This window comes from Pholcus phalangioides, unplaced genomic scaffold (genome assembly GCF_987345545.1).
Source record: "Pholcus phalangioides strain wild (caught in Gottingen) unplaced genomic scaffold, Ppha-v1.0 ptg000017l_1, whole genome shotgun sequence".
Lineage (NCBI taxonomy): Eukaryota > Metazoa > Arthropoda > Arachnida > Araneae > Pholcidae > Pholcus > Pholcus phalangioides.
In genome coordinates this window covers 13,028,900-13,045,019 of record NW_028301610.1, presented here as the reverse complement: position 1 = coordinate 13,045,019, position 16,120 = coordinate 13,028,900, and the positions used below count along the sequence as shown (strand labels likewise).

The 16,120-nt window shown below is 36.7% G+C and overlaps 1 protein-coding gene across 1 annotated transcript in view; it reads right to left on the bottom strand.

Annotated features, from left to right (window-relative positions):
• The window catches only part of LOC149072414 (uncharacterized), a 28,198-nt gene extending 18,549 nt beyond the window's left edge, over nt 1-9,649 (bottom strand). Inside the window, exon 1 of the mRNA XM_089246845.1 lies at nt 9,528-9,649. Within this exon, the coding sequence (XP_089102971.1) occupies nt 9,528-9,551 (24 nt within the window). The 5' untranslated portion in view covers nt 9,552-9,649. The remainder of the gene's footprint in view (nt 1-9,527) is intronic.
• Between the last annotated feature and the right edge of the window lie 6,471 nt (nt 9,650-16,120).

Sequence of the window (16,120 nt, the reverse complement as noted above, 5' to 3'; positions counted from 1 at the left end):
ATATAAGAGCGACAACACAATAAAAAAAAAGGTTTCGTGCTCCATCGATTAGAGAGCGTTTTCGTCTATTGATTACTACTACAGTATAACACGGGGAAAGACCTCTCGTATCACTTGCTGTATAATGTGTTGCCAACCAACCGTAATGGCGGAGTAATAGATAGGAGAATAATCATGAAGACGTGTTCATTCCTTTATATTACACAGTGTAATCTTACTTGTTGCAGCGGGATAAGAGAAATTCATTCATATTATATCCATCTAGTTTCGCCATGTTACAATTTAATTTGTAATTAGTTAATTTTTAATTTGTGTTTATATAATAATTCGAGGTAGTCCGAAAAGTATTGAGCAAACTTTAATGTAGTGGTTTCCAAAAATTGGGCGATGGAACCCTAGGGGTTCACAAGATATGTTTCAAAAACAAAGCATTAATTGCAATGAAAATAGATAGTGATTGTGTCATGGAGCAGAGGTCGTTGGTTTCTTTGGTGTTTGACCAGGGGGTCCTCAGTTAACTGATAATTCTTTAAATATTACTTAAAGGGTAGGTAAGGTATACAGAATGATAGAGTATACAATTCCCAGATGCTACTACTGCTAAACCAGACATGCACCTCGTCCATAATACTCTGCGGAACTTCTAACGAATTGGTACATGTTGGAATGTGTGTATGTATAGTGAACCTTCCGTGAAGTTTGTTTCTGTGCAATGCTTGTTATGTGTAGTGCTGCCATCTGCAATCAATTTTTTCAACTATGAGTTTTTTTTCTCAACTCAAAGTGATTGAAGTGTAATGAATGAATTATACCGTTGTGGTGCTGTTGCTCTCTGTGGCAGTTCCCAGATGCTATAAAACAGTAAGAGCTCAAGACACGAATAACAGTATTGCGATTTGTTAGGTGAATGTGGTCATGTTCCAGGTCCAGACTCATCGCGATACGCAATGCCGAGCCATGCAAAAATCGTTTATGACTGCAAAATCCCCTCACAGCCACATCTCAAAATCGAATTTAGAGCTGCGGTTGAGGGTGTGTGGGTTTCGAACCGGCTATAAAATTTGTGTCCCGGTAATGAGGGAAGAGACGTAAGTGATAGCTCGCATGTCACGTGACTAATCAGGCAAAACGGCAGCGTCTGTAGTGTAGAAGGCGTTTTGCACTCTTTGAATTGAACAAAATGGAATCATGGAATCCGTAACTGTTGCACTATGACATTTTCAATCCAATTAAGGAATAAAGTTTTCACTGTCTTCCTGCATTTGCGGGATAAACCAAAAAATATCCAGAAAAGCGGCCCCCCCCCCCCCGTGACAGTCTTCTGGTGAAAAGAGACGCCAGAACGTAAAATGTTTTCTCCACTCCGGATGCTGCTATTTTGATTTAATATTCAAGTGACACACTCACGCTATTGCCCAGTAGCAGGGCATAAATTTTAATGGTGCATCGACCTAACGGATTACAGTTGTGATCCGTGTCTTCAACCGTTACTGTTTAACAGCATCTGGAAACTGTATACTTCTTTATGGATCACCGTACAAAACAATAGGAGGATTGTTCTACCGTAGGACGCTACAGAAATAGAAAGAATGAAAAAATAATGCTAATAAAAGATGTACAACTGTAATATTATTATTATCTATTTATTTATTTATTTATTTAACTCCAGGGGCATAACTGGCGAAATGGCCAGTGAAAAGGTCATTACAAAAAAATGCAACAACAAAAAAATGGCCAATAAAAGCAAATGTTTGAAGCAAGCCTTTTTTTAACATGCTAACTAGTGGGCCTGAAAGCTCGCTCACCACATTCTTTATTTTACCAACCAGTAAAGAGCAAAAATTGTCACTGGTTGCGTATGACCTTCTCCTGCCCGAACAATACACAACAATACACAAATTTTTAAAATCCCTACATTCGCATCATTTCAGCTTGCCAAGCCTTCTGTAGACCGTTGTAATCGTCCTGAGGGCAAAACGGTGTGCGACAAACGTAGTTAAAATTTCGGGAATACTGTCCTTAAAATCAACTCATCTTTGAATGTCCTTCTTTTAAAATGGCCCACTCGTACCAATTTCTTTCAGAATGGCCTGATTCGAAGATCTTGCAATCAGCAACTGTCCGTGCCTCGCAACATCGGCTAATACAGAGTGCACAGCTAAATACTGTCACCACAAATTACTGGCGAGCCGTTGATCCCAGAAGCATACTTCCAATTATAAGAAGTATGCAAGTAGCATATACACTTCAGAGATGCGTCATTCATATAGCAATGAGTTATACAATTATTAAAATGAAAAAATTAATTTTTTATACGGATATCCTTTCTTAAAAACCCCAAAACCCCAATCAAAAGTGGTTACACTGTTTCTTCTGAAGCCAACAAAAAAAGTCCACGTTTCCAAGTGCAATATTTGCTGAGCTATATTTGAATTCAAAAAGCGGAGAAAAGTTGGGAAGTAACAGCATAAACTAATCGACAACGAACGATTTGTTTTCTCGTTTATGCTGTTCTTTTCCAACTTTCTTTTCCGATTTTGTGAACTCAAATAGCTCAGCGAATATTGCACTCAGAAACGTGAAGTTTTTTTTTTTGGTCTCAGGAAAGACAGAACAACAAATTTCTAACTGGGTATTACACGACAGTGTATCCGTACAAAAAGTTTATTTTTTTTTTTAATTGTAACCCTTTAAGCAGTTTTCAAAATTTTCCTAATCCGCATTACAATTGTCACCGTGGAAATCACTAAACCTTCTAGAAATTGTCACCCATATTCAAGAAGAATATCTTTTTTCCCGATTCGTGAGCTGATAAATGTTCTCCCCCCCCCCCAAAAAAAAATACAAAATAATAATAGTAATAAAACACAAGGAAAATAAAAAAAAACTATCGTTTCTGTTATTTATGACCCTTCCGTTATCAGACTTTGAACAAAAGCTGACCCCGCCCACTAGCAGCTGATTGACGAGACGAGGGAGAAGGAAGCAATGTTATTAGGAGAAGAAAACTTACAGCGGTATGTGGGCTCAGGTTGCTGTTTTGAGAGGGTTTTAATAACCCGAGGTATCACAAGATTGCCGCTGTAAGGATAAAGAGGACCTACTATCTTTTAACATGGTAAAAACTATTCTCTTGTAGAAATATCATTAAAAATATTATTTAGCCACTGATTTATTTCAAATTTGATATACATATTTTTATGCCAATAACATGTTTTACATATCGATAATACTTACTTTTTCGCTTTTTTTTTAAAAAAGGCGTTATTAACACTTAGCGTACATGATAAAATAGCATGATATCAATGTTATTGAATAAAAATTGATTCAAAATAAAGAAAACTGTTCAGTATATTAATATACTCTTCGTATATTACTCAAAGGAGAAGGAAAAAAAATCCTTGCTCTCCGCTTCCGTTGGACAAGGGTCAGTTGCACTACTCGTATAAACCTGTCAATCGAATCCGAGCGTCAATTGAACTGGACTCCCCTCTTATCAGATGGGTTAGTTTCACGGGAGGGGAGGGGGCTAGATAAGATTCACCGAACCTTATCTTATCTAATCTCTTATAAGGTTAATCTTTGAAATTTTTATAACAAATTAATTATTGGATAATTAATTTATTTAATTACAAAAATTTGCAATTTCACGCCAGTGACTGAATGCCACTGCCTGTCTTAAGCATAGATGAAGTGTGAACGAAAAATAATACTTATACAAGGGGAGAGGGGAAAAAAGTTATATCTATCACACACACAACAATCGGTATCAACGGGAAAGTGAGGGGAGGCGTCCAGTGCAATTCGGACATATATAACAAGAGTCAAACAGTGCAATTCGGTGGCCACGCCTACCTTCCGATGCAACTAACCCTGCTCACTTCTGTTATGACACTTTGAGCAGAAGCTTACTCCGCCCACTGGCAGTTGATTGACATGACGGGGGGTAGGAAAATATTTTATCAGCAAAGCTCTCTGTACAGGGCTATCTGGGCTCGGTATTGCCGAAACGAGAGGATTTCAAGAAGACGAGAAGTTTCGGGATTGCCGAAATGAGAGGGTTTTAAGACGACGAGATATTTCTCTCGGCACTGCCGAAATGAGAGAGCTTAAAAAAGACGAGATATCTCGGAATTGCCGCTGTAGGGGTTGATAACTATACGGCCTTTGCAATGTGAATGACGTACCTGAAGTCTACACGTTATTTGGACAGTTTTCCTAATGCCGAGTACCCTGTAGTGCCAACGGTTCACCAGCAATTTGCGACAAGAGGAGTTAACTATGCACTCTGTATACCGTCGAAAGCGTTCCTAAATAACAATTTCCTACGAGTTGGCGGCCACATATTCCTACGGCTTCGCAGGCCAAAGACACGCCAAGACCTTTTTCAACCACACTGTACACACTAGCAACATATTCCCGGAATTTTTGACCTCTCGCTCACTAGATTCTTCAAAGAAAAAAAATCACTCAAAAACAGATTTTGTTTTGGGAATACATAAACAAACTGGGAGGATACAATTCTAACACATTGCAAAAGCTTCCTGAGGAGATAAAAAAAAAACCACAGATGTTACACAAGAAAAATCTAGACAAGTCTCTTGTAAATATTTTTTTCCTGTTTGTTGTTAGATTTTTTCTTTTTCAGGAAAAAAGTTCTGTGGTTTTCGTGTCTAGATGGCAGGAAGAGAACGAGAGATGTTTTTTGATCCCGCAACGAATAAATATCTTTCTTTGTAGTTCAATAAACAGTTTCTGGGAGAATTGCTATTTTTAAAAGATAAATAGGATTATATATATATATGTTACGGTAAATGTGTGTGTGATAAATACGGCTATTATGTCAATTGCAAAATTTCTGCCCATGCAAAATTTTTGATTTAAAATCTATTTTTCTTGCGAATGAATGCAAAAGTTTTTATTTGAGGAATATTTTTGCGAATGAATGTGAAATTTTTTATTTGAAATTTTTTTTCTTGAGGAAGAATGCGAAATTTTTGATTTTTGAGATTTTTTTTCTTGCGAATGAATGCAAAATTTTGGATTCCAAGATGTTTTTCTTGTGAATGAAAGCAACATTTTTGAATTTCAGAAATATTTTTGCGTATGAATGCGAAATTTTTTCTTGCGGATGAATGAATGCAAAATTTCCAATTGAGAAATATTTTTGCGGATGAATGCGAACTTTTTGATTTTTGAGATTTTTTTCTTGCGAATGAATGCGAAATTTTTGATTCGAGGAATATTTTTGTGGATGAATGCGAAAGTTTGCATTCTAACATTTCATAAAAACTACCGTGGATGCTCGAGCACACACAACATGAGAAATGCTGGACCATGCTGTAAAAACGCTGGAGCAAACTGGTAAAAACAACAAATTTACTGAAGCAAACTGAGAAGATAGGGCCCGAAATATTTATGAAAAAGCGCTCAAGGAGCAAAAAATATTCATCAATCTAAGCTCACGGATTATTTTAAATAAGGAAAAAAACGCCTATGTAAATAAAAATTGTGAATTCAAGAAAGAAACATTCGAACGTCTTTTAGTGTATTTGCATACACAGTCGGCCCTCGGTTTTCGTATTCGCGGTCTCCTTCCTAGTTTTCTGCGAAAACACTGTTGCAGTATAGAAACGTCCTCTCCACTTGTCAATACAAGATTCATCGAAAGACTGGTTATTTGTGGAGATGAAGATTACAAGGAAGAATATTTCAACCTTGGAGCGTATGTATATGATGTTTATAGCTTAGATGGTAGAGCACTCGTCCGGCAAGCGAGAGACCGGGGTTCGAGTCCCCGTTTTTTCTTCCTTGTAATCTTCATCTCCACAAATAACCAGTCTTTCGATGAATCTTGTACTGTTGCAGTGTTAATTCTCGTATCGCAACAAAATATAAATTGCACGTGTTACATATAAATAAATGTTTTAAAAACCCCGCTTGAAGTTTTGGCTAGTGCTTTATTAAGCTCTATATGCCTTTTAACTCCACATCTAGTATTGAGCTGCTTTTTCGGATGTTATACGAACATTTATGGCTCTCTATACACATTGCTCAATGATGATTTTGCGGGCATTCGAAGACGATGCAAATGCTGGAAACGTCTTAAAATCATGGATGAATTTCACCGATGCCATTAGTGTCATTGCTAGCACTGTGGAAGCTATAAAGATGGGAACATCTCGTATTGGAAGGACTTTGGGCCACGATGTGTGCCCGAGGAGACGTCCATGTATTTCTACGGGGCCAGCTGAAATGGTTATGAAAGATATTGTTACGTTAGTGAAGCAGGTGGACGGAGAAGGGTTCTATGAGATGGGCATAGAAGGAAATTGGAGAATTAATTAACAGCGATTCAGAAATCGACAGGGGAAGGATCAATCGAACTGACCCTCTCCTGAAACTGAAGCGATACGGCATAATGATCGAGATTTAGAAGTGGACAATTTCATTATGAGCAACACAGCTCGAGGGCTTCGTAAGTTTAATCCGGCAATGGATTGTTTCCATGATATAGATGCATCTATGGTAAGTTTTCCCACATGTAAAAAAATTGGAAGAGGAAGCCTTGTTACCATACTCTTTCTTTCAAACCGAACACGGTCAAGGCTTGACTTTAGCCAATATTAGCCAATGCCCCCGTCGAGAGGAGGGACTATGCAGGAAGTTACCATACCCTAATAAATTAACTGAAATGAAGAAGAAACGGCTAACAAACATTATAACACTCTTTCCGGAAACATCGCTGAGAATCACTCATCCCTGCTGCACAAAGCAGATATAAACGATATGTATAAAAAACCAATCGTTCGTGGTTTGTGTTATTCGCGGTCACCCCCCCCCCCCAGAGCGAATACCGAGGGACGACTATAGTGTGATTGAACATTGATTGTGTTAGTTAACCAATAATTGTATTAGTACATAGCAAAATATAGTACGGTATTTGTGAATTGAGTTTTCACATCAATAGAAATTTTCGCAATTTTTGTGGTTTTTTTCATTTTTTACGCAAAAAACACTACGTCTCGAAAACTCTCTATCTCGAAATCGTTTTCACTCCCGGCAATTTCGAGAAAGAGATTTTTGACTATCCAAGCTCTGCAAAGTATGGCCTCTGAAATTCACAAACAAACATATGTATATGTTTGTAAGTAAGAGTTTAAAATTATATACAACAACTTATACCATTTTTTTTAACTTAAAACAACATTTTTTCTTAATTTAAAACAATCTTAAAATAGGCATTTATGACAGAAAAAAATTTTAAAAAGGCGTTTTTAAAAAAAAAGTTCGGATATAAGCCAAAATGGCATTTATGGCATTTTTTCCTGAACTTCCGATGTTCTAGTCAAAAATCTTTTACTCTTTTCAAAGAAAAGTGAAACAATCGAGAAGATTCAAGCCAACAATAAACTACACTCAGTGCTGTCTTAACAGCATCATGGGCTCCCGAGCCAAGTGATTTTTCTGAAGCCATACCAGGCAAATTTACATGTATGCTCCTCGAATATTCCAACTATATCTCATTTTTGTGAGGCCCCCCCTCTTCTCTTGAGATCCTCGGGCCGTGGGTGGATGGGCCCATGCGTTAAGATGGCAGTGACTACACTTACAGACAATTGCTACCCTAATGCCAGGATACACGTATATAATTTACCAAATCATTTGGAGCACCTTGATGTGAAGTCAAATAATCACAGAGAAAAGACAAACAATCATCAATACTCATGAAACTAATCTCTATTATTAAACATTCAGCTATTTTCTTAGAATCACAAATCAATTATTTTTTGTCCTTATTTCCAAAGAATCTTCTTAAACTTAATTTAAAAAGATTGCCTTTAAAACTACTTCCGTCTAATGTTAAAACTGTGATTTAGGTAATCTCGCGCGTTTTCCATATAAAAAAAATTGAAACCAATTTAATTAATCAATTATAAAAAAAAAATAAGACTTTAAAATTATATATATATATATACAATACTCTTATATAATTTTTTTTTTATTTATTTCTCCATCAAAGAATGCAAATAAGCAGAAGAACGAAAGATAATCTTATTAAGAGCGCCAGCAAGATCACTAATATATCTTTAAAAATCTAAGAAATTAATTATTAGCCGCGTTATAGTAGCGTTAAGTATTCAACGAATAAAATACTCGTTAATAATAATGATTATCCTCTGCCATTTCGTTAATGAATTTGGTTATTTATAATTATTATTATTATTTTTTTTTTTTTTGTATAGTTAATCTCAGTGGAATATTTTTCCATTCATTTTTCAATTGTTTGCAGTTACTGGAGAAATATCTCATTACTTAATATATTTTTGTTTTTAAATATTAAATTAATTATTCGCAGTCATAGGCGTGAGCAGAATTTTCTCAAGGGAGGTTCAATTTCTCAAGTGGGGGAGTTAGAACCCTAAACCTCACCCCCTTTGCGTATGCCAATGTTCGCAGTATTTGGAATTTCATGCCGTGAGAAAACAACGAATAAAGTTCTCGATTATTCATTGAATGGAATAATTGTTTTGTCTACCTGTGGAGTCCATTAAAATCAATTGCTTAGTTAATCGATGATTTAGAATTGGGTATATATATTTTCTGTAGTAAACGGTTGGGACAAATTTTCGGAAATATACAATTTTTTTTGAAAAAGTTTAGTCATTATTATTTTAGATATCATTAATATTATTATATTAAGGTTGTATTGACTTGACTGTAAAATGACTATTGATTAATTCTTGTGGAATAACTTTAAGGTTATTCCAGCAAGGCTCGAGTTCGAATTCTATCGATATATTGACATTATAATCAATAGTCACGGGAAATTTTTATGTATTTTTTAAAAATATATTATTATTTATAATAATATAATATATCAAAATATTATTGATTTTTAGTCCCGTATTTTTAGAAGAATGATAAAAAATTAAGAAGCGAAAAACATTCGCGCTTTTATTATTTTTGACGCTCAATTTTGATTTTTAGTCCCGTATTTTTTTAGGTGAATAATAAAATATAAAGCAGTGAAAAATATTTGTGCTTTTATTATTTTTGACAATTATTTTTGATTTTTAGTCCCGTATTTTTAAGAGGGTATTAAGACATTGAGCACAAGTTAGGTTGAGGTTATCGAGATATTAACATTATTATAACCAATAGCCACGGGAAATTTTTATTTATTTTAAAAAACTATATATAATGCTTTTTATCACTTCTGATATTGATTTTTTTTAATATATTTTTAGTCCCGTATTTCTAGTAGAATAATAAAACAGCATAAGTAGTGAAAAATAATCTTATTTTTGACATTTATTTTTCGTTTTTAGTCCCGAATTTTCAGGAAAATAATATAACATTGAGCAGTGAAAAAATATGTGTTTTTATTATTTTTTGACATTTAATTTAGATTTTTAGTCCCGTATTTACAGGAGAATACTAAAACATTAAGCAGTGCAAAATATATATATATATTTTTTTTTTTTTTTTTGCTTTTTAAAAGTGCTTTCAGTGCATTTAGTTACCTGTAAGGTTGGAAAGCATCTCATGCGGTAAATCCGTAAATTTTACTCAATTTGATTGTCACAAATTTGAGAACAATAGAAAAAAAAATATCTAAAAATGATATTGATGCGTAATATGATTGATACTAATAAACCAGCCGATAGAAATGGATCGCGTGAAATTAGTGCGCCATCTATCGGAAGTTGCTATGGTTATCGACTTTCGTAAAAGGCCGCCCTTTTTTTTACGTTATTTTTCATCTAAATTTTTCTCGTGCCCTCCTTCGGGTGGTACAAAACAGAAATTATGTCAGCTCTTATACAGTTTATTTTTTTATTTTTTCATAAATTACTATTCATTATTTAGAAATATCGTGGAATGATTTTTTTTTTCAGCTTTGCGTGACACTTGTTAATATTTCAGGGCGCGCAAGGGCAACCGATTTTTTCAAACGACTAAAATCATCCGTTAGCTAAAATAAGTAATGCTGAAAAGCTAATTAGGGAGGGATAGTTTAATTCTAAAAATTATATTTTCAAAAAAATACGTTTTCCATTATCTCAACTGATTAACAGTATTAAAGAACCACCCCCCCGTAAATGTCTATTCCATTTCGTAAATTAAAAATTCAGTCGACCCTCGGTTTACGAACTTAATTCGCTCCTGAAGTCCGTTTGTAAGCCGAATTGTTCGTAAACCGGAACAATTTTCCCTGTAAGAATCAATTCGTAGAATGAATTAATGTATCCTCGTACAACGATGTTTTCTAGTGGGAATTTTTGCAACATTGAATTTGCATCACGTGAAAACAATGAAAATCATCGGAATAATGAGTTACTAAAAAAATAAGTATAAAAGGGACGAAATGAAAAAAACGATGATCTAGGGCTATGTCTCTGGTTCCATCGATATCTATGATTCCGATGTCAAAATCTCTTCCCGCAAAACAATCTGGTCACAATATCTTCTCAAGCCAAATTCATAGTTTTGTAAAATATTTGCTGCTAAGGGGCCATTCAAGTATTACGTCAGCAGATTTTTAGCCACTTATGCTGCTATGTTACATCTAGTTTCATATCATGAACAGTGCCCCCCCCCCCTCCCCGTAGTCGCGATTTCCATATTCGTGGGTTTTTTTCCTTTATTGGAAAAAAAAATTTGGCAACACACACACACACACGAATCGTCATTCATGTGTTTTGTTTACGAAATTTGAGTTGTGCATGTGTAGGATGACTCATTTTTGGATGATAATGCCATTACTGTCATCACTAGAGCCGTGACAGCTCTTACGAGAGAAATAGTTACCTCGGGTTGGATTAACCATTGGCCACAGTGTGCGCTCCAGGACACAACCAGTTATACAGAGGCAATTGGAGAGATTATAAAAGACATTGTCACGTTAGCGAAACAGGTGGGTGGAGAAGGGTTCAATGATATGGGGATGTAGAAGAAGTCGAACAGCTAATTAATAGCAATTCAGAGGCATTGACCGAGGAGCAATTAATGTAGCTGACTGCTCCTGAAACTGAAGCGCTACCAGATGAAGAAGATCAAGATAAAGAAGTGGAAGACAAGTTCACCATGAGTTAGAAGTGATCACCATGAGTGCGGAAGGGCTTTACAAGTTCAAATCAGCAATAAACTATTTTCATGACAGATCTCTCCATGTCACATGTAGAAAAATTGGTAGAGGAAGCCTTGTCAACATACTCCAACATACTTGGTGATATGAAGAAGAGAAGAAACGGCAAACAGAAATCACAAACATCTTTCAGAAAACATCACCAGCAATCGCTGCACTCTCTTTTACATACACTTGTACCCTCTGCGCAGTGATGGTAACCTCGTCAAGCAAAATTTCCCTTTTGACTAAATTTTTCCCACACATTCCGAAAATTTTCCTGCCATCTATCGGTGGAAATACGCAGTCAAGTATTTTACACTAGAGAAGCATTGTTTTGCATCTATATATATTTTTTAATAAAAATTCTTTTGTTTGATGAACTCTCAAAATTTCCTACAAACGCCAAGAAATTTCCCATGTGGACCAATTTTGGCTAATTTTTCACACGAATATGGGAAATTTCCCACGAGTTACCATCACTGCCTCTGCGTCACCCTGCTCTTCTCATGGTGTTCAATAAACGAGGTATACAAAAAATAATCTACGGTTTCGGTTATTCGCTGATTTCCCGTATTCGCGACCATTCCCGGAACGTAATCCCCGCGAATACGGGGGGGGGGCGGCTATTCACACTAGCACGTGTGTTAAATTTCCGACTGAGGCGCGCTTGCAGGACACCCTGGGGGAGAATATTACCCAAAACTCCGTAACGTGTGGGGCGAAAGCAAAAAAGCCATCAGCCGTTGTGATAACGTGAAAATAAATTTAAAAAAGCGCTTTGCTCGTAATGCTAGCCATCGCTCGTTAACAGAGTCAAAATTTGTTCAAAAGTTTTGCTCGTTATGCGATTTAAGGTGACGGACTCGCGATGCGAGGATCCGGGTTCGAACCCCACAGTGGTGGTCGGCTGAAGTTGGTTTTCTGTGGTTCCCAACTTCAAGGCGCAAATGCGAGACGACCTCCCCGTTAAAAAGTCTCGCCACAGAGAGCAACAGTCCTACAACGATAAATCATTCAATCATAACACTTCACTCATAGTTAGAAAAACTGGTGGCAGATGGCAGCACTACACATAACAAGCATTACAGAGAAACAAAAAACTTCACGTCAGGTTTCACTACACGTACACGCACATTTCCGCATGTACCGATTCGTTGGGGGTTCTGCGGGGGGGGCTGCATGTGTGGTGTTGCAGTAGTAGGTAGGACCTCCAAAAAATGGCTCGGGGACCCATGATGTTCCTAAGTCAGCCACCTCCTTGGGCAATTTGCCTGTTGTATTTGTATTTGCATAATTGCTCGTTAATCGAACGCCCAGGCTCTGTCGCTTTTGCGATATAAGCTCATTGATCGTGAGATCGTGGGCGTGCCGGAGAAAACTCAAATCGGTAAGCCGGCCGGGAAAGCACACCCGGTTCGTACCAACATCCCACCAACCCCTCAAGCAGCACAACCACACCCCCACACTCAAACCCCCAATCCCAGGGCACACCACCGCTCGCAATCTATGTGGTGTTTTTCCGCTGTATAATTCAATAATATGCATACATAGATTATCGTGTATACTCAACTCAAATACACAATTTAAGCACGGTTATCCGAAGTACATTTCATAAGTTCATTTTAAATATTTGGGGGTAGTGAAGCGACGTAAAAAACGTCAGGTGTCATTACAAACTGGTTCATAGCAGAACTGGACAAATTTCCAGAAATTTAAATGCTCAGTCGGAAATGTAACTTGAAATAACACGAATTACTATTTTATACGCAAGCGTCGGACATGTCGTATGTGACTGTTCTTTGAAAAGTAGTGATAAGTAGATAGCAAGTACTTCATCACAAAAGGGGCCATTCAAGTATTACGTAAGCAGATTTTCAGCCATTTTTGACCCCCTCCTTCCCCCCCCCCCGTCAGCAAAATTTGTCAGCAGCTTAGAACATTTCATATCTTCAAAAAGGGGTGGTTGATGATGTAAGCAACATTCAAACCCCCCTATCCCCCCCCTCTTGTCATTAAAAGTCAGCAAATCCGAAACCCCCCTCCCCCCCCCCCCCGATGCTAAAGTAATACTTGAATGACCCCAAAGACAAAAATGAGATTTTTTACGAATGGATACATTCATAGCCAGGGGCGACTTGAGCTTACCTGCCGCCCGGATGCGAAGCGTCCCGCCCTTATGGGGCCATGGCTGAGGGAACCAAAATGCACACTTGTCCCTTGGGATAGTGTACAGGGGCAGCGCTTGGTCATGTGACCCATTGCGGCCACGCGGGGCTCCGCTCAAGAGGGGTGCTAAATCCGAGGTGAATGAGTAAAAAAAAAGTTTCATTGGCCGAAAAAAATCAAAGAAAACGTTTTCTGTCTGCTCTAGAGGGGCGCAAAATATGAAATGAAAGGACGAAAAAAATATCTTTTGTTGGGAATTGTTCGGATAAGTTGTGAGGGAGAGACATCACCTGACTGGGCTGGATACCGCACTGACATTCACCTGCACCGCAAACATACTTTTTCCGAACAATATTCATTGTTCTGTTCAATATTCTGAACAATATTCATTCCCTGCGAGCAAGGAATAGAGGAACACAAAGAACACATAGTGGGGGGCGTTTGATGTAGCAGAGAGTATAAATTGAAACTCGCAATCAGCTTGGTTTTTTAAATTAAAGAATGCTTAAAAATTTCATAATTATAAAAATCATTGCTCAGACAACAATTTAAAAATAATACTATTGTGTGAATATCACTATTTTTAAATTTAAACTACGGAAATATTCCTCATATTTCAGCCGCTTTCCTCCCTACATTTTTTCCCGCGGTTACTTGAACGCGATCACTTCTCGAAAGATCAATAATATTTTCTACTAAATTTATGAGTAAAAAATTGAGGAAAATATCAAGTTTATCACACCCCCCCCCCCACCCGTTTAAATTAAATTTGTATTATTAGCATATGCGGAAGGGTAGAAGTGGAAAATCCCCCCTCCCCAATAGCTTTATTTGTAGAAATATTTTTTGATTTCATTGTTTCATTTTTTTACACAAGAAACGTAATTATTGACACCCAAAAATACAGCATAAAAAACATTCGGTACGCTTCCAGTATGGAAATATTGACGGTACGCAGAAAATAAACAAACTTGCCAATTTTTTCACAGAAAAATGTAATATAAAATATATGTCTGATTTTTAATTCAGACTACTCAAATACATTTACCCACACACGGTGCATGATAAATTCGCTTAAATCTCAAAATACTGTATAAATATTATAAACTCAAAATATAAATCATTTTCAGTTTGGTTAAGCACGTGCACACGAAAAAAGTTTGACGGTAAATATATGAAAATTATATTCGGTACTTGTTGTTTTCATTTGATCGTATACACTATTTGGAAGTACGTCAAGAACTTTAACATCGCGCGATTCTGGTGACATTTTTGACCTCACTACCGCTTTTTAACAGCGAAAACTAACCCTTTGACGGCCATCTTGAAGCTACACACAAGCGAGCAGAGCGGCGAAAACAAAATATCTTGAATGCGCTGCTGTTATCGTTTGTCGCGGAGTTCCCGCTCTACTTCGGTGCGCGCCACTATACGCAGCCGCATTGGAATCAGTGTGTTTTATTTCGCTGCTCGGATCTCTTCCACGACCTCCAATATACCCAAGTAGTCGCCTGACGTCAAATATGACGTGAAAATTTGGTCTTTTCTCTGAATGACGTCAGTCAAAAAAAAAATCACGTCATTTCAAAGTCATTTAATGACCACGAACAGTAAAGGTCAGGAAATAACGTGATTCTTGATGACCTTAATGAAATATCACGTCATTTCATGACCTTATTAGCCATGAAGGTCAGTAAATAACGTGATTTTTTATGGCGTAAATGATTTTGCGTCATAAAAATCACGAATTTCTTTCCAACTGAAAAATTCTGTTCCGGATGAAAATATCAAAATTATCCAAAATGTTTGTCAATGAACCTTCAGCGGGTGTTTCAAAATTACCCTAGGCGTATTCGTTACTGGTTGTCACACGATAAATGAAGTACTTTTAATTGCGATTTTGTTTTGAATGGAAATGCAAAATTTTTCAATGAGTAATTGTTCATATAAATTTATCAACACGTTATATAAATTATAATTGCATCCATATCATGTTTTTTACGGAAGATCAGAGGATCTGTGAAATCTGCCAACAATTGAAAAAGATGCAACGAATTCTTTGACGTGTGCCATATATTAACTACAGAAATGAATTTTTGTAAATCTTTTTTTTTTCGATAATTATAAATAACACAAATAATTATATTTATAATTATATTACTATATTTTTCTAGGATAAAAAAAATAAAAGAAAACGAAAAAATAACTGCCATCGGCTAAACTCGGCAAGAAATTAAACGGTAATTGTAATATAACTAATCAATACTTTTGAAGTCTTCATTAAATAACACCCGGTGGTTACTGCTGTGATAGCGTGATCGGTAGAGGCATGGCGTGAGATCCATAGGGACAATCCTCGAATGGACTGGGTTCGAATCCGACCTGCGCCGTATTTTTTTTTCCTCCCGTCTCTTCAAATAGCGTCATCTACCTTCTAAAAGTCGAACAGTATCAGCAAATGGTCATTTTTGACGTTTGCAAAATGGACATAATGACCATTTTACCACGTCATGTTTGAGACATTTTATGACTTCCAAAAAACGTTTTTATTGACGTCAGGCGACTACTTGGGTAACCTCCTATATAGGAGGTCGTGTCTCTTCTCCCATCGTTGCTTTGCTCTTAGGAACTAATTATGATGATCTTCGAACAGTCAAAACGGTTTAAATCTCGAAAGAAGCATGTCAGAATTCCGAGATTACAAAAAAAAAATTCGACAGAATTCGATCGAAGAATCATATATTTCAGCAGAGTAAAGTTCCCGCCACCAAATACGGCTCCTCTTATCCAGCCCATGAATCAGCAGGTCATTTGAAACTT